The 24,963-nt window shown below is 42.7% G+C and overlaps 2 protein-coding genes across 4 annotated transcripts in view; one reads left to right on the top strand and one right to left on the bottom strand.

The window, feature by feature from the left end:
• LOC143031710 (uncharacterized) overlaps positions 1-10,873 on the top strand; it is a 42,637-nt gene extending 31,764 nt beyond the window's left edge. For both annotated transcript variants that reach the window (XM_076195904.1, XM_076195903.1), the window contains 3 exons: positions 88-801; positions 4,316-4,489; positions 8,381-10,873. In XM_076195904.1, coding sequence (XP_076052019.1) covers positions 88-801; positions 4,316-4,489; positions 8,381-8,578 — 1,086 coding nt within the window. In that variant the 3' untranslated portion in view covers positions 8,579-10,873. The remainder of the gene's footprint in view (positions 1-87; positions 802-4,315; positions 4,490-8,380) is intronic.
• The window catches only part of LOC143031711 (TBC1 domain family member 2B-like), a 107,033-nt gene that overhangs the window by 43,679 nt on the left and 38,391 nt on the right, over positions 1-24,963 (bottom strand). For both annotated transcript variants that reach the window (XM_076195906.1, XM_076195905.1), the window contains exons 13-14: positions 24,057-24,233; positions 18,307-18,441 (exon numbers count right to left, since the gene is read on the bottom strand). In XM_076195906.1, the coding sequence (XP_076052021.1) occupies positions 18,307-18,441; positions 24,057-24,233 (312 nt within the window). The remainder of the gene's footprint in view (positions 1-18,306; positions 18,442-24,056; positions 24,234-24,963) is intronic.

The following is a 24,963-nucleotide window of genomic DNA, read 5'->3' as shown; positions in this document are numbered from 1 at the left end:
TTCTCACGTTCTCAGCCCCCACGATCTTTCCTTCCTTCCTTCCTTCCTTCCTCCCCGACGACGACGACAACGGCCTCCCTCCCGCAGAAGACACTGACGAAGTCGGTCTCAGACACCTCGTGGCCCCCGCCCTCCTTCGTCGTCATCCCGACGGGCGTGGTGCCCCAGGAACAGGTCGTGGTTCTTCCCGACCGCATGGATCGTCGCCGATGGTCCTCGTGGCCTCCTCCTTCGTCAGGAGACACCGTCGTCATCCCGAAGCGGCAGGTCGTCCTCATACCCAACGGGCAGTCCTGGACGTCCCACTGGACTCCTCGTCAGGTGGTCGTCCTCCGACCTGGCGAAGGAGGAGGAGGAGACGAGGACGAAGCCACGCCCTCCAACACGGAAACCAACGAACGGATTTCGCTGGCCTCTCCTTCAGGAAGGTCCTCCTTTTCGTCAGGAGGGTCGGAGGATCACTGGCGTGCCCTGGTCCCCTCCGCCACGTCCTCCTCGGCGTCCCCGGAGACCTCGACCAAGAAGTCCCCGTCCTCGAGGGTCCTCCCGACGTCTTTGTTCAAAAAGTTTCCGACCTCGGCGGATTCCCAGGCGGAGTGGGACGCCTATGCGAGGCTGACCAGGAAGCAGCACCTCCTGACGAACCGGACGCCCTGGTCGTCGTCCTCCTCCTCGTGGCCGCCAGCTCCTCCTTCGTCAGGAGGAAAAAGCAGGACTTCGAAGAAGAGAGGCGGGATCCTAAAGTCCAAGAAACTGTGGAGATCGCAGCGAAGACCTGCCTGGAGGAGGAAGAAGACCAAGGTACGCCCCCTCCATCCTTGACCTCACCCTCCAACCTCCTCCTCTCCTTCTCCAACCTCTTCCTCCTACCTCCTCCCCACCCGCTCCTCCATCCTCCACAAGACCAAGGCAACGGCGACCCTCGCTCAGGACGATCTAGGCAGGAGGAGGAGGAAGAGGAGGAAAGATAAAGACGAAGAAAAGGAGGAACGAGGAGGAGGAGGATGTGGAGAAGAGAGAGAAAGAAAGAGGAGGAATTAGGAAGGATGAGAGAGAAGAGGAGGAAGAGGAAGAGGAGGAAGAGGAAGAAGAATAGGAGGAAGAGGTGGAGGAGGAAGAATAGGAGGAAGAGGTGGAGGAAGAGGAAGAGGAGAAGGAAATGGAGAAAAGAGAGGAAGAAAGAGGAGAGGGAAGGCAAGGAAATGAGGCAGAAGTGGATGAGGAAGAGCAAGAGGAGGAGGAGGAATGGAAGAGGAATAGGAGGAAGAGGAAGAGAAGGAGGAGGAGGAAGGGGAAGAGGAGGAGGAAGGGGAAGAGGAGGAGGAAGAGGAAGAGAAGGAGGAAGAGAAGGAAGAGAAGGAAGAGGAGGAGGAGGAGGAAGAGAAGGAGGAGGAGGAAGAATAAAAAGCGGAGGAGGACGAGGAAGAAGAGAAGGAAGACAAGGTAGAAGCGGAGGATGAGGAGGAAGATGAAGATGAAGAGGAGGAAGAGGAGGAAGAGGAGGAGAAAGAGGAGAAAATGAAAAGGGAGACGAGGAGGAGGAAGGGGAAGGAGGAGGAAAGGAGGAAGAGGAAGAGGAGGAGGAGGAAGAGTGGAGAGAAGAGAGGAAGAGGAGGAAGAGGAGGAAGAGGAAGAGGAGGAAGAGGAAAAGGAGGAAGAGGCGGAAGAGGAAAAGGAAGGAAGAGGAAAAGGAAGGAAGAGGAAGAGGAAGTGGAAGAGAAGGAAGAGCAAGAGGAGGAAGAGGAGGAAGAAGGAAGGAGGAGAGAAGAGGGAGAAGGAGAGGAGGAAGAGAGGGAGGGAGGAGAGGGGAAGAGAGAGGAAGAGGAGGAAGGGGAGGGAAGAAGAGGAGGGCGAGTAGGAGGAGGAGGAGGAATGGAGGGAGGAGGAAGAGGAAGAGGAGGAGGGAGGAGGAAGAGGAGGAGGAGAGGAGGGCGAGGAGAGGAGGAGTAGGAGGAAGAGGAGGAAGGGGAGGAGGATGGAGAGGAGAGGAGAGGAAGAGGGCGAGGGAGGGAGGAGGGAGGGGAGGGCGAGGAGGAAGAGGCGAGGAGTTGGAGGGAGGAGGAAGAGGAGGAGGAGGGAGGGAGGAGAGGAGGAGGAGGCGAGAGGAGAGGAGTAGGAGGAAGAGGGCGAGGAGGAGAGAAGAGGAGGGAGAGGAGGGGAGAGGAAGAGGAAGAGAGGGAGAGGAGGAGGAGGAAGAGAAGAAAGAGAGGAGGAGAGAGAGGATGAAGAGGAGGAGAGGAAGAGGGGAGGAGAAGAGGAGAGGGGGAGAGGGGAGGAGAAGGGGAAGGAGGAAGAGGAAGAGGAGGGGGAAGAGGAAGGAGGAGGAGAGAGAGAGGAGGAGAGGGGGAGGGAGGAAGAGGAGGAGGTGAGAGGAGGAGAGGGAGAAGAGGAGGGGGAGGAAACGAAGAAAGAAAGAGAAGAAAGAAAAGAGGAAGAGAAAGAGGAGGAGAAGAAGAAAGAGAAGAGAAAGGAAAGCGAAAGGAGGAAGAGAAGGAGGAGAAAGAGTAAGAGGAAAAAGAAAGAGGAGAGAAGAGAAAAAAAGAAAAAAAGAGAAGGAAAAGAGAAAGAGAAGAGGAAGAGAGGAGGAGAGGAAGGGGAGAAAGAGGTGAGAGGAAGAAAAGAGGAAGAGGAGAGGAAGAGAAAGGAGAGGGAGGAGGAGGAAGAGGAGAGAAAGAAGAGGAGAAGAAAGAGAGAAGGAGGGAGGAAGAGAAGGAGGGGAAGGGGAAGAAAAGGAGGGGGAAGAGGAAGAAAAGGAGGAAAAGGAAAAAGAAAGGAGGAAGAGGAGGAGATGAATAGAAGAGGAAGAAAAGGAGGGGGAGAGGAAGAGGAGAAGGAAGAGGAAGAAAAGAAGAAAGGAGGAAGAGGAGAAGGAGGAGGAAGAAAAGAAGAAAGGAGGAAGAGGAGAAGGAAGAGGAAGAGAAGAAGAAAGGAGGAAGAGAAAGTGGCGATAGTATCTTGGGCAATATAAAATAATAAACAAATAAATAAATAATAATAATAATAACAAATTATATTCTTTATAAATTCTATGCCCCCCCTGCCCCTTCCCACCCCACCCCGACCCCCCAAAATAAATAAATGAATAAATACACACACACACACACACACGTGTGTGTTTGTGTGTGTACATACAGAGGAACTTTGACTAATAGGTATAAGACCTGTTTGTAGTCTCCCTAGTGTCCCATAAAATTAAAATAAATAAATAAATAAAATAGGTAAAATAAAGTAAAATAAAAAATTAAATAAATTAATTAAATAAGAATAATAAATAATAATAATTTTGCAGCCCATCTCAGCCGTTCGACCTCTTCCTCCTCCAGGTAGTTCCTCTTCCGAGGCGAGGTTGTTCGTTCCTTCGTCAGGCTGGTCTCCAACTGCCAAGTGTAGGCCTTATGGTCTCCTGCAGTCTCCTTCATTCTTGTGTTCCTACAGCGTACATCCCACCTCCCCCTCCCACCCTCCGTCACCCTTCCAGCGAAAAACAGCTGATGGCAAAATATTTTTTTCTTTTCGTTTTTTTTTTTCTTATTTGTTCGTCCGCACGTGTTTATCGTTCAGCTCCCTCTCGTGGCTTGTCTATTGTTTTTCATATTTTTTCGTTCGTTCCTTTGATTTTCGTTCAGCATTTCGTATATTTTTTCTCATTTCTTCGTTCCTTCCTTTTAGTTTCGTTCAGTATGTTTTTTTCCCCGTTCGTTCCTTTGAGTTTCGTTCAATTCCCTATCGTGGCTAGTGTTTTTCCTCGTTTTCTGTTCTTATTTCTTAGTTCGTTTCTTTAGATTTCGTTCAACGTTTCGCTTTTCTTTTCGTCGGAGTAGACCATAAAAATATGAAAAAAAAAAAAAGTTTCCTAATGGAAGTAATTCGACATTTTTTTAAATTCTATTCTTTTATTCTTTATCTATTTATTATTATTTATAATCGCTTCCTCCACATTTATTCTTATTTTCATTAATCTTTATTTTTTTCAGATATTTTTGGATATTTTACAAGAACTAAGAAATTCATAAATATAACATGGTGATTTTTATATTAAAATATAATAAATTAATAATAATTTCTATAATAATTCTCTCAGTAAAAATATAATAAACTAATAATAATAAAATAAATCAAACACCAATAATAATGTATTCAACAACAAATATGATAATGACGCATCTTATATATATTGTTATTATTATTGTCGTTATTATTATTTTTATTAGTCATTACTATTATCATTATTATCATCATGAGTTCCTCGGACATTAAAATCGACCATATGACGTCACAATTCACCACATGACGTCACAATTTCCCCCCCGTACAGAGTGACGACATTCCCATGGAGTCAGAGCGTCTCCTCCACGTGACGTCACGGCCTGCCCACAACAAGAACAAGAAGAGTATAAAGGGTAACAACAGCAACAGCTCTTCTAACAGAAGCTCTTCCCGCTCTCATTTGGGTTCGAACATGACACCCAATGTACCAGCAGGTCGCAAGGTGAGCATGGCGCCTTGGTCAGACAACACACACACATAAACACACAAACCTAATTATTTATCATTCACTATAATACTGACAATATATATCTTAAAATGGGTATATATATATATATATATATGAGTGCATATAAATGAGTGCATAGAGGGTTTAGGAAGAAAAGTCAATGTAATAGTACTGGGAGACCTTAATGCTAGAGTGGGAAATGGTCCAATCGATGGAGTGGTTGGGAAGTGTGGAGTTCCAGGAAAGAATCGTAGTGGAGAGTTGATGGTGGAAATGTGTCTAGAAAGAGAGTTGATGATAGCAAATACAGTGTTTCGGAAGAAAGTCAAGCATAAGTACACATGGGAGAGGGTGGTGGAGGGAAGGGTGGTAGATAGAGCGCTAATGGATTATGTAGTGGTAAATAGGATTATGATAGGAAGAGTTAAGGATGTACATGTGCTAAGGGGAGAGGGTGGGGGAATATCAGATCATTTTTTGGTGGAAGGTAAGTTGAGAGTGGAGGATAGATGGAGAAGGAGGAAAGGGACAAAAGATAGGGAGGTTCTTAGAGTGAACTCCTTGAATGAAAAGGAAAAGGAGAAGGAGTACGAAAAGAAGCTGAAGGAGGAGTGGGAGGGAGTAAAAGATAGAGCAGAGATGGGTGTGGAGGAGGAATGGGGATGGTTCAAGGAGGGAGTCTTAAAGTGTGCAAGGATGGTGTGTGGAACAAGAAGGACAGGGGGAAATAGAAGAAAGGGTAGTGAATGGTGGGATGAGGAAACAAAGAAGGTTGTAGAAGAGAAGAAGCGAGCATTCACAGATTGGTTACAAAAGAGGACAGGGGAGTCATATGAGACGTACAAAGAAAAGAAAAGAGAAGTAAAGCAAAAGGTAAAGGAGGCAAAGAGGAGAGCAGATGTGAAATGGGGTAGGAGTATGACAGAAAATTTTGAAAGTAATAAAAAGATGTTTTGGAAAGAAATTAAGAGAGGAAGAGGAGGCGAATCAAGTAGGGAAGAAAAGGTAAAAGGTACAGATGGAGAGTTGATAATGGAAGAGATGATGGGCAGAATATTTTAGGGAGTTGCTGAATGTGAAGGAGGATAGGGAAGGAAAGATAGCTGCAGTGGGAAATACGAAGAAAATGAGAGTGATGAGTGAGGAGAATGGAGGAGAAATAAGGAAGGATGAGGTGAAGGCAGTTGTAAAGATGATGAAAGCAGGTAAGGCACCTGGTCTGGATGGATGTCATGCAGAATGTCTGAAAAAGGGAGGTTCAGTGATGGTGGACTGGTTGGTGAGATTATTTAATGTTTGCTGGAGAGAGGGTAGAGTACCGGAGGACTGGAGTAGTGCCTGTATAGTTCCTCTTTACAAGGGAAAAGGGGACAAGTGTGAATGTAGTAATTTCAGAGGGATTAGCCTGTTGAGTGTAGTAGGGAAGGCTTATGGGAGAATCTTAATTGAGAGGATTAGGAGAGGAACAGAAGGAGTAATTGGTGAGGAACAGTGTGGATTTAGGACGGGTAGAGGTTGTGTAGATCAGATCTTTGTGGTAAGACAGATATGTGAGAAAGCTATAGGAAAGGGGAAGGATGTTTTTGGGCTTTTATGGATCTGGAAAAGGCTTATGATAGGGTAGACAGAAAGGCACTGTGGGAGGTTATGCAGATTTATGGGATAGGAGGAAAGCTTTTGGGAGCTGTCAAGAGTTTTTATGTGAGTAGTAGAGCATGTGTTAGGATTGGAAATGGAGAGAGTGAGTGGTTTGAAGTAAAGGTGGGACTTCGTCAAGGATGCGTTATGTCGCCCTGGCTGTTCAACTTATACATGGATGGGGTGGTGCGAGAGGTGAATGCTAGGTAGTGAGTCAGGGATTGGAGATGGTTAAAGAAAATGGAGAAAAGTGGGAGGTGAGCCAGCTGTTGTTTGCGGACGACACTGCGCTTGTGGCAGGGTCAGAGGAGGGATTGAGGAAGCTGGTGGTAGAGTTTGGGAGAGTATGTGATAGAAGAAAGCTAAAGATAAATGTGGGTAAAAGTAAGGTGATGAGATGTACAAGGGGTGAAAGTGGCAGTAGACTGGAAGTGAACATTAAGGGAGAGCGACTGGAGGAAGTGGATAGTTTTAGATACTTGGGTGCAAGTGTAGCAGGAAAAGGTGGAGTGAAGGTGGAGGTAGAATGTAGATTGAGAGAAGCGAGTAAATGCCTTGGTGGTTTAAAGAGTGTAATGAGAAATAGACATTTGGGAATGGATGCGAAGAGGAGACTATATGAAGGAGTGATTGTGCCAACAGCACTGTATGGGGCAGAAACGTGGAACATAAGAGAAGAAGAGAGAAGGAGTTTGAATGTGTTTGAGATGAGGTGTCTGAGAAGTATGGTGGGGGTTACTAGGCTAGATAGAGTGAGAAATGAGGAGGTGAGGAGGAGAACAGGGGTGAAAAAGGATTTGGGAGAGAGGGTTGATGAAAGAATATTAGGATGGTTTGGACACATGGAAAGAATGAGTGAAGAAAGACTAGTAAAAGAGGTATGTTGTAGATACACTCCGCAATCTCTGCTGTATATATACATGCTCTTTGTGATATCCTCTTTTTAACATTTACTCTTTGTAGATATTCTCATTGTACCTCTGCTCTTGAATATATGCTCTGCGTAGCTTAACTCTTTATAGTTCTTTTGTTATCTCTGCTCTTTGTAGACATACTCTAACATATCTTTGTAGACGTACTCTGTAACACCTGTTCTTTGTAGACATACTAACATCTGCTCTTTATACCTTTTGACATCTGCTCTTTATAGACATTCTCTGTATCATCTGCTCTTTGTAGATTTACTCTAACATTTGTTTTTTTTAACAAGTTCTGCTCTTTGTAGATATACTCTCGTGTAACCTCTTAACTCCTTATATTTCTGCCCTTGTGTAACCTCTTCTCTTTGTATAGTCTCTGAAACCTCTGCTCTTTGTAGATATTCTCTTAATAACGTCTGCTCTTTGTAGATAATCTCTTAATAATGTCTGCTCTTTGTTGATACTATTAGTAACGTCTGCTCTTTGTGTTCTCTTAATAACCTCTTCTCTTTGTAGATACAGACTCTTTAACCTCTGCTTTGTACATATAGTCTCTGTAACCTCTGCTCTTTGTAGATATAGTCTCTGTAACCTCTGCTGTTTGTATGGTCTGTAGCCTCTGCTCTTTGTATAGTCTGTAACCTCTGCTCTTTGTGAATATACTCTTAACCTCTACTCTTTGTAGATATATTCTCTGTAACCTCCGCTCTTTGCAGATACTCTCTGTAAACCTACGCTCTTTGTAGATACACTCTCAGTAAGCTCTGCTCTTTGCATCCATTCTCTCAGTAAGCTCTGTTCGTTGTATACATTCTCTTGATAAGCTCTGCTCTTTGTAGACATTATCTTAGTACCCTCTGCTCTTTGTAGTCATTCTCTTCGTAACATCTGCTCTTTGCAGCCGTTATCTTGGTAACCTCTCCTCTTTGTAGTAATTCTCTTTGTAGACTTTCTCTTAGTACCCTCTGCTCTTTGTAGACTTTCTCTTAGTAAGCTCTGCTCTTTGTAGACTTTCTCTTAGTAAGCTGTGCTCTTTGTAGACTTTCTCTTAGTAAGCTCTGCTCTTTGTAGATTTTCTCTTAGTAAGCTCTGCACTTTGTAGACTTTCTCTTCGTAACCTCTTCTCTTTGTAGCCATTCTCTTCGTAACCTCTACTCTTAGTAGTCATTCTCTTCGTAACCTCTGCTCTTTGTATTCATTCTCTTAGTAATCTCTGCTCTTTGTTGACAGTCTCTAGTTAACCTGCTCTTTGTAGACATTCTCTTAGTAACCTCTGCTCTTTGTAGACATTCTCTTGGTAAACTCTGCTCTTTGCCCTCCCCCGCAGGCGTCGCCCAGGGCTGCCCACTACTCCCGCGCGGGTCCCAAGAAGTACAACGCGAAGAAGCACGCGTGGAAGAAAGCTCTTCGCAAGAACAAAGAGGCCAAGAAGGACAAAGAGGCCAAGAAGGACAAAGAGAACCGCAACAAGAACAAGTCAAAGAACAAGAAAAACTACACCAAGAAACAGAAGCAGGCCAAGTAAGGACAGAAGCAAGAAGAAGCTGAGAATGAAGAACATCTACTAAGAGCGGCAGGAGAACATCCAAAAAATAACAATAACAACAACAAAAACGTAAAAAAAAAATAATAAAAGTAAACGACGGCAACTGCGGAGGATGGAGACTGCCTCATCGCCTATTAAAACAAAAAACATAAACAAAAACATAAACACAAAAAGAATCATGGACAACAATGAAAAAAATGTAGACAAAACAAAACATAAACAATAAAAATGACTTGGACACTGCACTTAAATCAACACACACACAAAAAAAAATCAATTCGAGTGTCTATAGGCAAACCAGTGTCGACGACAATTTTCAAATTGTTGACATTCTTCAAACGACAAAGAACAAATTTATCGCCTAATTTCCGGCCAAATATTCCTGAAGCGACACACACACACACACACCACTCTCCCCCAAAAGGAACTTTGCCACCATATGACAACGATGACGAAGTTGACAAACTTTATCCTAATTGGTGGGCCAGACAAGTGACGTCACTCGACTCCTCCCCCTCCTGATGTACAGGTCATAATGCGCGGGTCACGATCAAAGAAGGCCACATTCAAAAGGGGGTCTATTTTCGCTTTTTTATATACTAAACACCTGTAATTTGAGACAGTACAATTTATAATCACGAGCCACTACGCTAAGCCGTTAATAAAAAATAAAATACAAAAAATTGAAGAAAAAAAAAACGACACCAACTCCGTAAAGTTGAAAAACCGTTGCAATTCGACTTAAAACCGACCCTATCGACATCAACCACTAACCATGGACGAACCAGCTGATATTTTGAGGACATTTCATTCCAGCTGGAGCTCAGCTGGAGCTACCAGCCACCTACCATTCCCACCGAAAGACCTCCAATGTCAGACGACACTCTGACAAACGACACATACATATGCATACGCGTTGGCGGCATTCTCTCTCAACTGCAGCGCTGTTGCCACATCTCCTCAGCCCCTGAGACTAGTCCCATTCTAGTACTAGTACCGGACCCATAGAGCTCCTCCTCCTCCTCCTCCACCTCCTTCCTAGTATGGCAGCGGTATGGCGGAGTTGTGGCAAACATATGGTGGCCATGTTGCCACATTTTCTAACGTATCTTTCCGAAGATGTGGCAATGGCGAACATTTTCGGAAGCAATACGACTCGGAAGTGTTTATCAGCACGATGTGGACATTTTGAGCCACGAATCAAACGCCGATAACAAATAATTATACAAAACAAAACACAATCAAATAATACTTAGTTCTGTAATTATAGTAACGATAATTATCATTAACAATTCTGTAACTTATTATTTACATAACAATTCCCACTTCGCTGTAACTTTCCAGCCCATGCAACCGAAAATGACGTCACTGCCACCCTTTGGCGCTGTTGCCAAAACAGGACTGCAACTATATTTTCCACAGTCCAATCTTGGGCCTTCCCTGAGCCTTCCTCTGAGAAGGAGAGAGCTTCCACCATGGCCTCAATTTAGGTAGTCTGTCCACGCCGTGAGCTTGACCGTAACAGGACAGAAAAAAGTAAAATAGGAAAAAATAAAATTTGGTCATTCGACCGAATAGTGCCAAACACCTCCATACCAAACCCATATTATTATACTGTATTAATAATTATAATAATACTAATAATAATAATAATAATAATAGTAATCATCTTTGGTGTTGTGATGTATTCGCCACATTATATATAATACATATAACCTTTGATTTGCTTAGCCGTTAGGTTACTGATGTCGAAGCTGTTAGATCACACCTAGAGCAAACAAATTAGAGCTACTTTGCCAACCGAAAACAATGTCAAGACGTCAAGTCGTCAACGAAGAGGTGAGCCGCCAATCACGTGTCACGAAAAACGATGACGTCAGATCGGTGACGTCATATCGCTTTGAACTTAAAACTGGGACGTCAGATTACCTAAAACATTCCACAAATTGGACCAAATTGTCCAGCTTCAGCCCGATCAGACCTTTAATTAACCTCCACAATTTTAGTCAGGGAAGAAAATCCCTTGATAATCTCTTTCTATTGGAGTGGTGCAACTTAACAATTTTCTTCTGGTTGGTTCTGATTTTTGTCGACGAAATATTCTGTCCTTGGACCGTTTGGCATTGTTCCAGAAGAAAATGTAAAGAGTATGTCTCTGCTCTACTGAAGGAGAATAATTCGAAAACAACCCCGTTTCGCGCCAAAAAATTTACTACGGGGTCTACCCCCACAAAAAAAAAAAATAATAATAATAATAATAATAATAAAATAAAATAAATAATAAAGAAATAAAAGGACTGACACTGGCAAATAGAGCCTTTAATTTTTTTCTTGTTTTATTTATTTTTTCATAAATATATATATATATTTTAGTGTACACAAGTCAACCAATCGAATAAGAGTACGTTGCTCCCAAGATGTTTCCAGGTCCGTGACGTCATGATGCTGTGACGTCACGGTTTCGGGGACTATTACGTCATGTCGCTGTCGGAAGACACGTTTTGCCTTTGTAAATCTGACACGACGAATTTCACAAAAACACACATGCACACATACACACACACATACACACAAATAAAAACAGCCACATTACTACCCCCAAAATATGCTAAATTGCAGCAATAAAATGTCTTTCAGTTATTATAAGTCGTTTTTATTTTCCTAATCCTTACTGCAAACATACTAAAGTGAATCTAATCTAGAGTATAATTTCGTGGTGCAATATCACTGCAGATCCAAGCGCCATGATATAAAACAAAATAAATAAATACAGGATCTTCGTAGGACATTAAAAATGTATTTTTTTTTTTTTACTCAATATTATTATTTCACTATCATTACACAATACGCATGTATACCAATCAATACTCAAATGATAAGTATATAATAAATGAATAATTAAGAAATACCCTTAATACAAATAAAAGTCGTACTGCTTTCTGAATAATCATTTCCCACAAAAATCTAAATTTCACATATGGTTTCTCCCAAAATGTACTTAATTTTAAACGAAAAAATCATAGAATATATGTATATATTTCATGTAAAATATACATATTTTGTATACATTTTTTTCATCGCAAAAAGCTTCAATGTACCTTTGCTGTCATAGCTGCAAGTTGTAATGTATTTTCAGGAATAAAGAAAGAGCAAGCATTTTGGGACAATAGATTTTGTCGTATCAAATGGCAGACGATTGTACAATTTGACCGCACACTTTATTTGCATTCATTCTTATTAATTTCATTTTCACTATCATTATTTTATCTACTATATTAATATTATTATTTTAATTCTTATTTTTATTTTCATTTTTCCTATTATCATTATTAATTATTTACTCTACTAATATTATTATCTTACTTCTTATTATTTTCATTTTTACTATTATTATTACTTTACTCTATAAATATTATTATTCTAATTCTTATTATTTTCATTTTAACTATTATCATTACTTTATTCATTTATCTACTCTATTAATATTATTATTTTAATTCTTATTATTTGCGATTATACTATCATTATTATTTTATACATTTATTTACACTATTAATATTATTATTTTAATTCTCATTATTTTCATTTTTACTATCATTATTCTGTCTACTCTATTATTATCTTAACTTATTATTCTTTATTTATTTTCTTTATTAACCCATTCAACTCCGATGACAAGATGTCTTGTCATTTGTTCAAATAAAACAAAAAATCATAATAAAACAACAAAATGTTTGATGATCAAACAGCACCAGAAAAATATGACGTCATCAGTCCTCCTAGAGGAGGACTGATGACGTCATATTTTTCTGGTGCTGTTTGATCATCAAACATTTTGTTGTTTTATTATGATTTTTTGTTTTATTTGAACAAATGACAAGACATCTTGTCATCGGAGTTGAATGGGTTAATCTTTTTGCAGCTACGTGCAACAGACTGCCCATAATCGTCTACCCTCCTTGCAAACAAAATCCACAAAGCGTGTCACTGTGACAAAGGAAACAATGAGTAAGATGATAAATCCTAACCCTGTAGGAGGACAACTGTACAGATAAAACTTACCTGTTTGAGGAATCGTACGGATAAAGCCTACCTGTAGGAGGGCAATCGTACAGATAAAACCTACCTGTAGGAGGACAATTGTACGTAGAAATCCTAACATGTTGCAGGATTCGTACAGATAAAACCTCCCTGTGAGAGGACAATTGTACAGAGAAATCCTAACCTGTGGAAGGAGGCCAATCGTACGGAGAAATCCTAACATGTTGGAGAAGTGTACGGATAAAACCTACCCGTAGGAGGACAATTGTACGGAGAAATCCTAACATGTTGGAGAAGTGTACAGAGAAATCCTAACATGTTGGAGAAGTGTACGGAGAAATCCTAACATGTTGGAGAAGTGTACGGAGAAGTCCTAACATGTTGGAGAAGTGTACGGAGAATTCCTAACATGTTGGAGAAGTGTACGGAGAAATCCTAACCTGTGGAAGGAGGCCAATCGTACGGAGAAATCCTAACATATTGGAGAAGTGTACGGATAAAACCTACCCGTAGGAGGACAATTGTACGGAGAAATCCTAACATGTTGGAGAAGTGTACAGAGAAATCCTAACATGTTGGAGAAGTGTACGGAGAAATCCTAACATGTTGGAGAAGTGTACGGAGAAGTCCTAACATGTTGGAGAAGTGTACGGAGAAATCCTAACATGTTGGAGAAGTGTACGGAGAAATCCTAACCTGTGGAAAGAGGCCAATCGTACGGAGAAATCCTAACATGTTGGAGAAGTGTACAGATAAAACCTACCTGTAGGAGGACTATCGTACGGAGAAATCCTAACATGTTGGAGAAGTGTACAGAGAAATCCTAACATGTTGGAGAAGTGTACGGAGAAATCCTAACCTGTGGAAGGAGGCCAATCGTACTGAGAAATCCTAACATGTTGGAGAAGTGTACAGATAAAACCTACCTATAGGAGGACTATCGTATGGAGAAATCCTAACATGTTGGAGAAGTGTACGGAGAAATCCTAACCTGTGGAAGGAGGCCAATCATACGGAGAAATCCTAACATGTTGGAGAAGTGTACGAATAAAACCTACCTGTAGGAGGCCAATCATACGGAGAAATCCTAACATGTTGGAGAAGTGTACGGAGAAATCCTAACCTGTGGAAGGAGGCCAATCGTACGGAGAAATCCTAACATGTTGGAGAAGTGTACAGAGAAATCCTAACCTGAGGAAGAAGGAAAATTGTACGGAGAAATCCTAACATGTTGGAGAAGTGTACGGAGAAATCCTAACATGTTGGAGAAGTGTACGGAGAAATCCTAACCTGTGGAAGGAGGACAATCGTACGGAGAAATCCTAACATGTTGGAGAAGTGTACGGAGAAATCCTAACCTGTGGAAGGAGGACAATCGTACGGAGAAATCCTAACATGTTGGAGAAGTGTACGGAGAAATCCTAACATGTTGGAGAAGTGTACGGAGAAATCCTAACATGTTGGAGAAGTGTACGGAGAAATCCTAACATGTTGGAGAAGTGTACGGAGAAATCCTAACCTGTGGAAGGAGGACAATCGTACGGAGAAATCCTAACATGTTGGAGAAGTGTATGGATAAAACCTACCTGTAGGAGGCCAATCGTATGGAGAAATCCTAACATGTTGGAGAAGTGTACGGAGAAATCCTAACCTGTGGAAGGAGGCCAATTGTGTGGAGAAATCCTAACATCTTGGAGAAGTGTACGGATAAAACCTACCTGTGGAAGGAGGACAATCGTACGGAGAAATCCAAACATGTTGGAGAAGTGAACGGAGAAATCCAAACATGTTGGAGGACTAGGGTTGCCAACTCTGTTAAGCTACAATAAAGGACACAAAAACTTAATTGATATTTATCTAAGTGGCTATAGATCATAATAGATGCCAATATTAAATGCAGATGAAAATACAAAAAACAAGAATGAGAATACATTTATTTTATCCTTGATCAAAGAATTTTAATCTTTAAAACTATATTTGCCATAGCTTTTTGCTGCCTTCAGAAAATTTGTATCATCTTTGATGTTTTTAGCGAATTCTAAGCAACTATCTTTTATGTTAAAATATATGAGTTCATTCTTAATTCAACAGAGTATCAGTTCCTTTCATCTCTCCATTTAGATGACATTAAACTAAAAACTTTCTCATAATAAAATGATGGTCTGAATTGATAGTACAAAAGAAACTATTTTAAAAACATTGATACATTTAAACTCCATAGATTTCAAAATAAAATACCACTATCTGCTATTTGTTTTTGAGTTTATGGAGAGTTTAGAGCTTTTGATAATGTCGAAGTTTCTTTGAATTAATACTACTTCATCAAAAAGTTCATCCATCTTTAATTTAAGCTTTCCTTCTAACTTCAAATATTCTACTACTTCTACAAATTTCTGAAACTTTGGGAATGAATGGCCTAAGAAACTTAGGTTTGATAATTAGCCGAATGTTGAATTTTCATCAAAATCTATTCTGTTTTTCCAAATATCTGATAATAACATGAAATGTTGGCACTACTATTACAAGTTTTCTCATATAAATTTCACTGTTCTTCTGGTATTTATAACAAATTATGGCTCGACTTTGTGAAGGGCTTCATCACTACCTTGTATAATGCGCCATATTTGTTTTGGTTCTTTGTGAGTTCAGTTGATAGACGGAGGTATTGCCTTTGCAAACGTCCAACGGCACCTCCTTTCTTCCTCTATTTATTTCTTTTTTTTTTTCTTTCTTTTTGTGGTGATTCTCAGATTTAGGAGAGATGATAATGGAAGAGATGGCAGTGAGGGGAAGATGGGCAGAATTTTAGGGAGTTGCTGAATGTGAAGGAAGATAGGGAAGGAAAGATAGCTGCAGTGGGAAATGCGAAGAAAATGAGAGTGATGAGTGAGGAGAATGGAGGAGAAATAAGGAAGGATGAGGTGAAGGCAGTTGTAAAGACGATGAAAGCAGGTAAGGCACCTGGTCTGGATGGATGTCATGCAGAATGTCTGAAAAAAGGAGGTACAGTGATGGTGGACTGGTTGGTGAGGTTATTTAATGTTTGCTGGAGAGAGAGTAGAGTACCGGAGGACTGGAGTAGTGCCTGTATAGTTCCTCTTTACAAGGGAAAAGGGGACAAGTGTGAATGTAGTAATTTCAGAGGGATTAGCCTGTTGAGTGTAGTAGGGAAGGCTTATGGGAGGATCTTAATTGAGAGGATTAGGAGAGGAACAGAAGGAGTAATTGGTGAGGAACAGTGTGGATTTAGGACGGGTAGAGGTTGTGTAGATCAGATCTTTGTGGTAAGACAGATATGTGAGAAAGCTATAGGAAGGGGAAGGATGTTTTTTGGGCTTTTATGGATCTGGAAAAAGCTTATGATAGGGTAGACAGAAAGGCACTGTGGGAGGTTATGCAGATTTATGGGATAGGAGGAAAGCTTTTGGGAGCTGTCAAGAGTTTTTATGAGAGTAGTAGAGCATGTGTTAGGATTAGAAATGGAGAGAGCGAGTGGTTTGAAGTAAAGGTGGGACTTCGTCAAGGATGCGTTATGTTGCCCTGGCTGTTCAACTTATACATGGATGGAGTGGTGCGAGAGGTGAATGCTAGGGTAGTGAGTCAGGGATTGGAGATGGTTAAAGAAAATGGAGAAAAGTGGGAGGTGAGCCAGCTGTTGTTTGCGGACGACACTGCGCTTGTGGCAGGGTCAGAGGAGGGATTGAGGAAGCTGGTGGCAGAGTTTGGGAGAGTATGTGATAGAAGAAAGCTAAAGATAAATGTGGGTAAAAGTAAGGTGATGAGATGTACAAGGGGTGAAAGTGGCAGTAGACTGGAAGTGAACATTAAGGGAGAGCGACTGGAGGAAGTGGATAGTTTTAGATACTTGGGTACAAGTGTAGCAGGAAAAGGTGGAGTGAAGGTGGAGGTAGAATGTAGATTGAGAGAAGCGAGTACATGCCTTGGTGGTTTAAAGAGTGTAATGAGGAATAGACATTTGGGAATGGATGCGAAGAGGAGACTGTATGAAGGAGTGATTGTGCCAACAGCACTGTATGGGGCAGAAACGTGGAACATTAGAGAAGAACGGAGAAGGAGTTTGAATGTGTTTGAGATGAGGTGTCTGAGAAGTATGGTGGGGGTTACTAGGCTGGATAGAGTGAGAAATGAGGAGGTGAGGAGAACAGGGGTGAAAAAGGATTTGGGAGATAGAGTTGATGAAAGAATATTAGGATGGTTTGGACACATGGAAAGAATGAGTGAAGAAAGACTAGTAAAAGAGGTATGGAAGGCAGATGTGGAGGGAGTGAACATGAGGGGACGTCCTAGGATGAGGTGGATGGATGGGGTGAAGGGGGCTTTGGGGAAGAGGGGAATGTCTGTTGAGGAAGGAAGGGAGAGGACGGAAGACAGAGGTGAGTGGAGAATGGTTGTATATGGATGATGTTGTGACTGCATGAGGAGGAATGGGCGGGGGGGGTGGGGGGTGGGGTAGTATGTGTGAGTAAATTTTGACGCAGCCCGAAGGGATTTCTCCCCGTCCTCGCCTTATATGCAAAGGGGGACGGAGAGGGGGGGTCGCCGATTAAATGAAGCGGCCTTGCTGTGGATGTGCTGTGTCTTGCGACACTGCTTCTGACCCAGGGCGGTGGGCAGGGTGCAGGGATGACCCGTCATCCAGGAGGTGCTCAGATGAGAGGAAGGGTGGGAGGGGTGTGGAGTGTATTTAGGGATGAAATGGGTGGGAGTGTTTTTATGCCTTTCCCTTTTTGGCTACCTCCCTTGGAAGGGGGAAAAAAGCCTTGGTATATGTATGTATGTATGTTTATGATTTTCTGGTTTTCCCTAAATGAACAAATTTTTTTTACTGGAGAATTGAGTTATACATAAAATGAGGCTATGCAGTATCCGGTCTGCTGTCTGCTGCTCTGTGCTTCTGGTATTGTGTGGACTAGAGTTGACAGAGTCTGCACCCTTACAAGAAAGAAACACTTTCGCAATCACGTCTTGAGAGCAGGAAATTGAACTACCAGTCAAAACTATTTCAAAATAAAGGACAAACAGTGTAATTTCAAATGTCAATAAAGGACAAGGACAACTAGAGCTGAATAAAGGACTGTCCTTTGAAATAAAGGACGGTTGGCAACCATAAGGAGGACAATCGTATGGAGAAATCCTAACATGTTGGAGAAGTGTACGGAGAAATCCTAACCTGTGGAAGGAGGACAATCGTACAGAGAAGTCCCAACATGTTGGAGAAGTGTACGGAGAAATCCTAACCTGTGGAAGGAGGCCAATTGTACGGAGAAATCCTAACATGTTGGAGAAGTGTACAGATAAAACCTACCCATAGGAGGCCAATCGTATGGAGAAATCCTAACATGTTGGACAATCGTACGGAGAAATCCTAACATGTTGGAGAAGTGTACGGAGAAATCCTAACCTGTGGAAGGAGGACAATCGTACAGAGAAATCCTAACATGTTGGAGAAGTGTGCGGAGAAATCCTACCTGTAGGAGGCCAATCGCACGGAGAAATCCTAACCTGTGGAAGGAGGACAATCGTACGGATAAAACTTACCTGTAGGAGTACAAGTGTACGGAGAAATCCTAACCTGTGGAAGGAGGCCAATCGTACGGAGAAATCCTAACCTGTGGAAGGAGGCCAATCGTACGGAGAAGACCTACCTCTTGGAGTTGAGCGATGTTGAGCACGGGTGGAGGAACAGCCCGCATGTAGTTGAAGACTTCGGTGTATTCCGTGTAGCCCAGGATCCCCTCCTCGCAAACCTTCAGCACGGCCAGGCAGTAGCGGAAGAGGACCTGACGGAGGAAGACGAGGAAGAGGATTGGAGGAGGAGGAAGAGGAAGAGGACGGAGGGAGGGAGGGGGGGTATGTGATGTATCTTGTTCTATGGGGTGAGGGGATTGGGATGGGGGAGGGGAGGGGAGGGAAAGGGGGAGGGGAGGGAGAGGGGGAGGGGAGGGGAGGGAAAGGGGGAGGGGAGGGAAAGGGGGAGGGGAGGGAGAGGGGAAGGAGAGGGAGAGGGGGAGGAGAGGGGAGGGAGAGGGGGAGGAGAGGGGAGGGAGAGGGGAGGGAGAGGGGGAGGGTAAGGGGGAGGAGGGGAGAGGGAGGGAAGGGGGAGGAGGGGAGAGGGAGGGGAAGGGGATGGAGAGGGAGGGGAAGGGGATGGAGAGGGAGGGGAAGGGGATGGAGAGGGAGGGGAGAGGAGGGGGAGAGAGGGAGGGTAAGGGGGAGGAGGGGAGAGGAGGGGGAGAGAGGGAGGGTAAGGGGGAGGAGGGGAGAGGGAGGGTAAGGGGAGGAAGAAAGAAGGGGGAGGGGAGGGAGGGGATGGGGAGGGGAGAGAGGGGGAGGGGAGGGGAAAGAGGGGGAGGGGAGGGGAGAGAGGGGGAGGGGAGAGAGGGGGAGGGGAGTGGGGGGAGAGGGGAGGGAGTGGGGGGAGAGGGGGGAGGGGAGTGGGGGAGGGGAGGGGAGAGAGGGGGAGGGGAGAGAGGGGGAGGGGAGTGGGGGGAGAGGGGAGGGAGTGGGGGGAGAGGGGGGAGGGGAGGGGGAGAGGGGGGAGGGGAGGGAGAGAGAGAGGGTGGGAATGTTTTCACCCAAAAGGGGGCAATTTTAGTCATTCTAAAATACTTTGGGACAATTGAGGAGAAAACCTAAACGACCCAGCAAGTACGGGTTCCAGAATATACGGAAGCGGAAATCTATGTGGAGAAACATGGCACGTAGCAGCATCTCTCTCAATTTGTAGGAACCACAGACTCAAAAACTCAAAAAACTATATATATATATATATATATATATATATATATATAAATCGCCGGTAATACGTTTTGGCTTGGCAAACCCCGTTACGTTGGGGAAACTTGTCTTACAAGATAAAACGGAATATTGAGTCATTACACAGAATAGTACTCAGGTGACATTTTGGTCTCGATTATATTTTCTAGAAAACAAAATTTTCAATAAATCTATAAAGAATCTAGAAATACAATTTGTTACCAAATATAATGAAGTGCGATGGGTTGCCACATACTATTTATGTTTGTTTATTATTCAACTATACCTACGTCATATGAGACGTACAAAGAAAAGAAAAGAGAAGTAAAGCAAAAGGTAAAGGAGGCAAAGAGGAGAGCAGATGTGAAATGGGGTAGGAGTATGACAGAAAATTTTGAAAGTAATAAAAAGATGTTTTGGAAAGAAATAAAGAGAGGAAGAGGAGGCGAATCAAGTAGAGAAGAAAAGGTAAAAGGTACAGATGGAGAGATGATAATGGAAGAGATGGCAGTAAGGGGAAGATGGGCAGAATATTTTAGGGAGTTGCTAAATGTGAAGGAGGATAGGGAAGGAAAGATAGCTGCAGTGGGAAATGCGAAGAAAATGAGAGTGATGAATGAGGAGAATGGAGGAGAAATAAGGAAGGATGAGGTGAAGGCAGTTGTAAAGATGATGAAAGCAGGTAAGGCACCTGGTCTGGATGGATGCCATGCAGAATGTCTGAAAAAGGGAGGTTCAGTGATGGTGGACTGGTTGGTGAGGTTATTTAATGTTTGCTGGAGAGAGGGTAGAGTACCGGAGGACTGGAGAAGTGCCTGTATAGTTCCTCTTTACAAGGGAAAAGGGGACAAGTGTGAATGTAGTAGTTTCAGAGGGATTAGCCTGTTAAGTGTGGTAGGGAAGGCTTATGGGAGGATCTTAATTGAGAGGATTAGGAGAGGAACAGAAGGAGTAATTGGTGAGGAACAGTGTGGATTTAGGACAGGTAGAGGTTGTGTAGATCAGATCTTTGTGGTAAGACAGATATGTGAGAAAGCTATAGGAAAGGGGAAGGATGTTTTTTGGGCTTTTATGGATCTGGAAAAGGCTTATGATAGGGTAGACAGAAAGGCACTGTGGGAGGTTATGCAGATTTATGGGATAGGAGGAAAGCTTCTAGGAGCTGTCAAGAGTTTTTATGAGAGTAGTAGAGCTTGTGTCAGGATTAGAAATGGAGAGAGTGAGTGGTTTGAGGTAAAGGTGGGACTTCGTCAAGGATGCGTTATGTCGCCCTGGCTGTTCAACTTATACATGGATGGGGTGGTGCGAGAGGTGAATGCTAGGGTAGTGGGTCAGGGATTGGAGATGGTTAAAGAAAATGGAGAAAAGTGGGAGGTGAGCCAGCTGTTGTTTGCGGACGACACTGCGCTTGTGGCAGGGTCAGAGGAGGGATTGAGGAAGTTGGTGGCAGAGTTTGGGAGAGTATGTGATAGAAGAAAGCTAAAGATAAATGTAGGTAAAAGTAAGGTGATGAGATGTACAAGGGGTGAAGGTGGCAGTAGACTGGAAGTGAACATTAAGGGAGAGCGACTGGAGGAAGTGGATAGTTTTAGATACTTGGGTGCAAGTGTAGCAGGAAAAGGTGGAGTGAAGGTGGAGGTAGAATGTAGATTGAGAGAAGCGAGTAAATGCCTTGGTGGATTAAAGAGTGTAATGAGGAATAGACATTTGGGAATGGTTGCGAAGAGGAGACTGTATGAAGGAGTGATTGTGCCAACAGCACTGTATGGGGCAGAAACGTGGAACATAAGAGAAGAAGAGAGAAGGAGTTTGAATGTGTTTGAGATGAGGTGTCTGAGAAGTATGGTGGGGGTTACTAGGCTGGATAGAGTGAGAAATGAGGAGGTGAGGAGGAGAACAGGGGTGAAAAAGGATTTGGGAGATAGGGTTGATGAAAGAATATTAGGATGGTTTGGACACATGGAAAGAATGAGTGAAGAAAGACTAGTAAAAGAGGTATGGAAGGCAGATGTGGAGGGAGTGAACATGAGGGGACGTCCTAGGATGAGGTGGATGGATGGGGTGAAGGGGGCTTTGGGGAAGAGGGGAATGTCTGTTGAGGAAGGAAGGGAGAGGACGGAAGACAGAGGTGAGTGGAGAATGGTTGTATATGGATGATGTGTGATTGCATGAGGAGGAATGGGCAGGGGGGTGGGGGGTGGGGTAGTATGTGTGAGTAAATTTGGACGCAGCCCGAAGGGATTTTCTCCCCGTCCTCTCCTTATATGCCCGGGGGGCCGGAGAGGGGGGTCGCCGATTAAATGAAGCGGCCTTGCTGTGGATGTGCTGTGTCTTGCGACACTGCTTCTGACCCAGGGCGGTGGGCAGGGTGCAGGGATGACCCGTCATCCAGGAGGTGCTCAGATGAGAGGGAGGGTGGGAGGGGTGTGGAGTGTATTTAGGGATGAAATGGGTGGGAGTGTTTTTATGCCTTTCCCTTTTTGGCTACCTCCCTTGGAAGGGGGAAAAAGCCTTGGTATATGTATGTACCTACGCATTTATTAATTTTATTATTATATTATAATATTCATTTATTTTTCTTTAATTTATTTATCATTATTACACTTTTCCCACATCCGACCGAGTTATGGACCAAAAGGTCTCCTGTCGGCATGCTCCGCCTTTGTAATGTTGCGAACCAACGTCTACATTGGCGTCATGAGCCACCTCCGGATTCTGTGAACCGGTTTGATCACGTTTTCTGTGTTTATTATTACTCAGAGTAAAAGAGAACAAGTAATACAGCAGTGACTTTACATTCTATAATATGAGTTGTGTGATGCATCGTGCGTATGGCATCCGATGCTGCGTGTGAGGATTTGAGTCGTACTGAAGTGGTTTGCCCCGAGAAGGTGCGACAAGAACGTGAGAAACATTCGTCAGGAGGGTCACCTTTACCCTAAGTGCTTCGGAGCGTACGGGATGGCATTTGATAAATAATACGAGTAACTATGCAAAACAGTCAATGACCCAATCTTAATTGCTTGTCATCGAAGGCTTAACATGTAATGCACACGAGAAGACATCCTATTCATCCGTACATGCATCCTAACTTCTCCGTTCTTCACAGACTTAACCCATTCAACTCCGATGACAAGATGTCTTGTCATTTGGTCAAATAAAACAAAAAATCATAAAACACCAAAATGTTTGATCAAACACCAGAAAAATATGACGTCAGTCCTCGCTTCGCTGCGAGCGAAGCGAGGATTGACGTCATATTTTTCTGGTGTTTGATCAAACATTTTGGTGTTTTATGATTTTTTGTTTTATTTGACCAAATGACAAGACATCTTGTCATCGGAGTTGAATGGGTTAACATGTAATGCACACGAGAAGACATCCTATTCATCCGTACATGCATCCTAACTTCTCCGTTCTTCACAGACTTAATACCTAATCCAGTGTTTCTCAACCTTGGTACCCTTGCGTAACCTTTAAAATAAATTTGCATGTGTCAAGAAAAAAAGAAGAAAAAAAAATCATATATACCATACCATTCTCAATTTATTTTCATCGTAATAATAGGTTAGATAGGATGATGTCTATATTACATTATTACAATAACCAAGAATATGTCATGCGTGTTTAATCATATTACGTGTGAGAAATTAAAAAATCAAAAGTGCATTAGCTTATCTCACTTGTTGTCACGAAACCCTTAGGGACCTTTTGCGGAAACGCTGACCTAAAGCGTACGACAAGCCATCCACTTCATCCGTACATGCATCATCATTTCTCCGTTCCTCACAGGATCCCAATCGACTGTCGAACAGAGTCGATACAGACCCACACCTCAACCAAAGACTCATTTTCCTCGTATGTTTAACAGATTACGCAACTGACGACTCACCTGACACGTATTAACTGATTACGCAACTGACGACCCACCTGACACGTATTAACTGATTACGCAACTGACGACTCACCCGATATGTTTAACAGATTACGCAACTGATGACCCAGCCGACATGTTTAACAGATTACGCAACTGACGACTCACCTGACACGTATTAACAGATTACGCAACTGACGACCCACCTGACACGTATTAACGGATTACGCAACTGACGACTCACCCGATACGTTTAACAGATTGCGCAAGACTCACCTGACTCGTATTAATGGATTACGCAACTGACGACCCACCTGACACGAATTAACTGATTACGCAACTGACGACCCACCTGACACGTATTAACAGATTACGCAACTGACGACTCACCTGACACGTATTAACTGATTACGCAACTGACGACCCACCTGACACGTATTAACGGATTACGCAACTGACAACCCGCCTCACACATTTAACGAATTACGCAACTGACGATTCACCTCACACGTATTAACAGATTACGCAACTGACGACCCACCTGACACGTATTAACGGATTACGCAACTGACGACCCACCTCACACATTTAACGAATTACGCAACTGACGATTCACCTCTCACGTATTAACGAATTACGCAACTGACTATTCACCTCACACGTATTAACGGATTACGCAACTGACGACCCACCTGACACATTAACGAATTACGCAAATGACGACCCGCCTCGTACGTTTAACGGATTACGCAACTGACGACCCACCTTGGTACCCTCGCTCAGAAAGGCGTCCCAGATGGTCAAGTAGACTTCGTGGGGGATGACGTCGACGTAAACGCAGAGGAACCAGTTGAAGGTGAAGAGGGCGACTTCCATCCCGAGCGATTCCATGTGGGCGTGTAGGCGAGGCAGCTTCTCGCATACCAAGTCTTTCAACACGCGCTGTGCAGGAGAGAAGATTTGCCGAGGAAATTTAAAGACAATAATAATAAAAATATTAACAATTATAATAAAAGTAATATTAATAATAACAATAATAGATCAAATAAATAAAATGTTGGAAGTTTGAATCGCTACATCAAATTTGGTGTAATACTTCCTAGGACTAATATGATACAATAATAACAATAGTAGTAGTAATAATAATAATAATAATAATAATAATAAGAAGAAAAACAATAATAGGTCAAATACATGAAATGTTGGATTTATTAATCGCTGCATCAAATTTGGCGTAATACTTCCTAAGACTAATGTAAAATAATACTAATACTACTAATAATAACAACAATAATAGATCAAATAAATGAAATTTTGGATTATTTTAATCGCTGCATCAAATTTGGTGTAATACTTCACAAGACTAATGTAAAATAAAAATAATAATAATAATAATTATAATAATAATAATAACAATAATAATCATAATAGTAATGATTAAAACTATTATAATACATTACGTAAAACTAAATATAAACGAGGTCACTCGTTTTCTGTGTGAAATATGGTGTAATGTAACCCTAGACTTCTGTCAACAAATACTAATTATCAAATATGATAGATTACATGACATGAAACATAAAACAAGGATGATTTTGGCAGGCATAGTGAAAAATGGAGTGACATTTCCCAAGACTTCTGATATCGATAATAATTTAATTACAATAATAAG

The sequence above is a fragment of the Oratosquilla oratoria genome, chromosome 12, assembly GCF_046742065.1.
Source record: "Oratosquilla oratoria isolate Oo_2021 chromosome 12, ASM4674206v1, whole genome shotgun sequence".
In the NCBI taxonomy this organism is placed as follows: Eukaryota; Metazoa; Arthropoda; class Malacostraca; order Stomatopoda; family Squillidae; genus Oratosquilla; species Oratosquilla oratoria.
The sequence above is the reverse complement of the archived record's forward strand: the minus strand, read 5'-3'. Positions and strand labels throughout refer to the sequence as shown.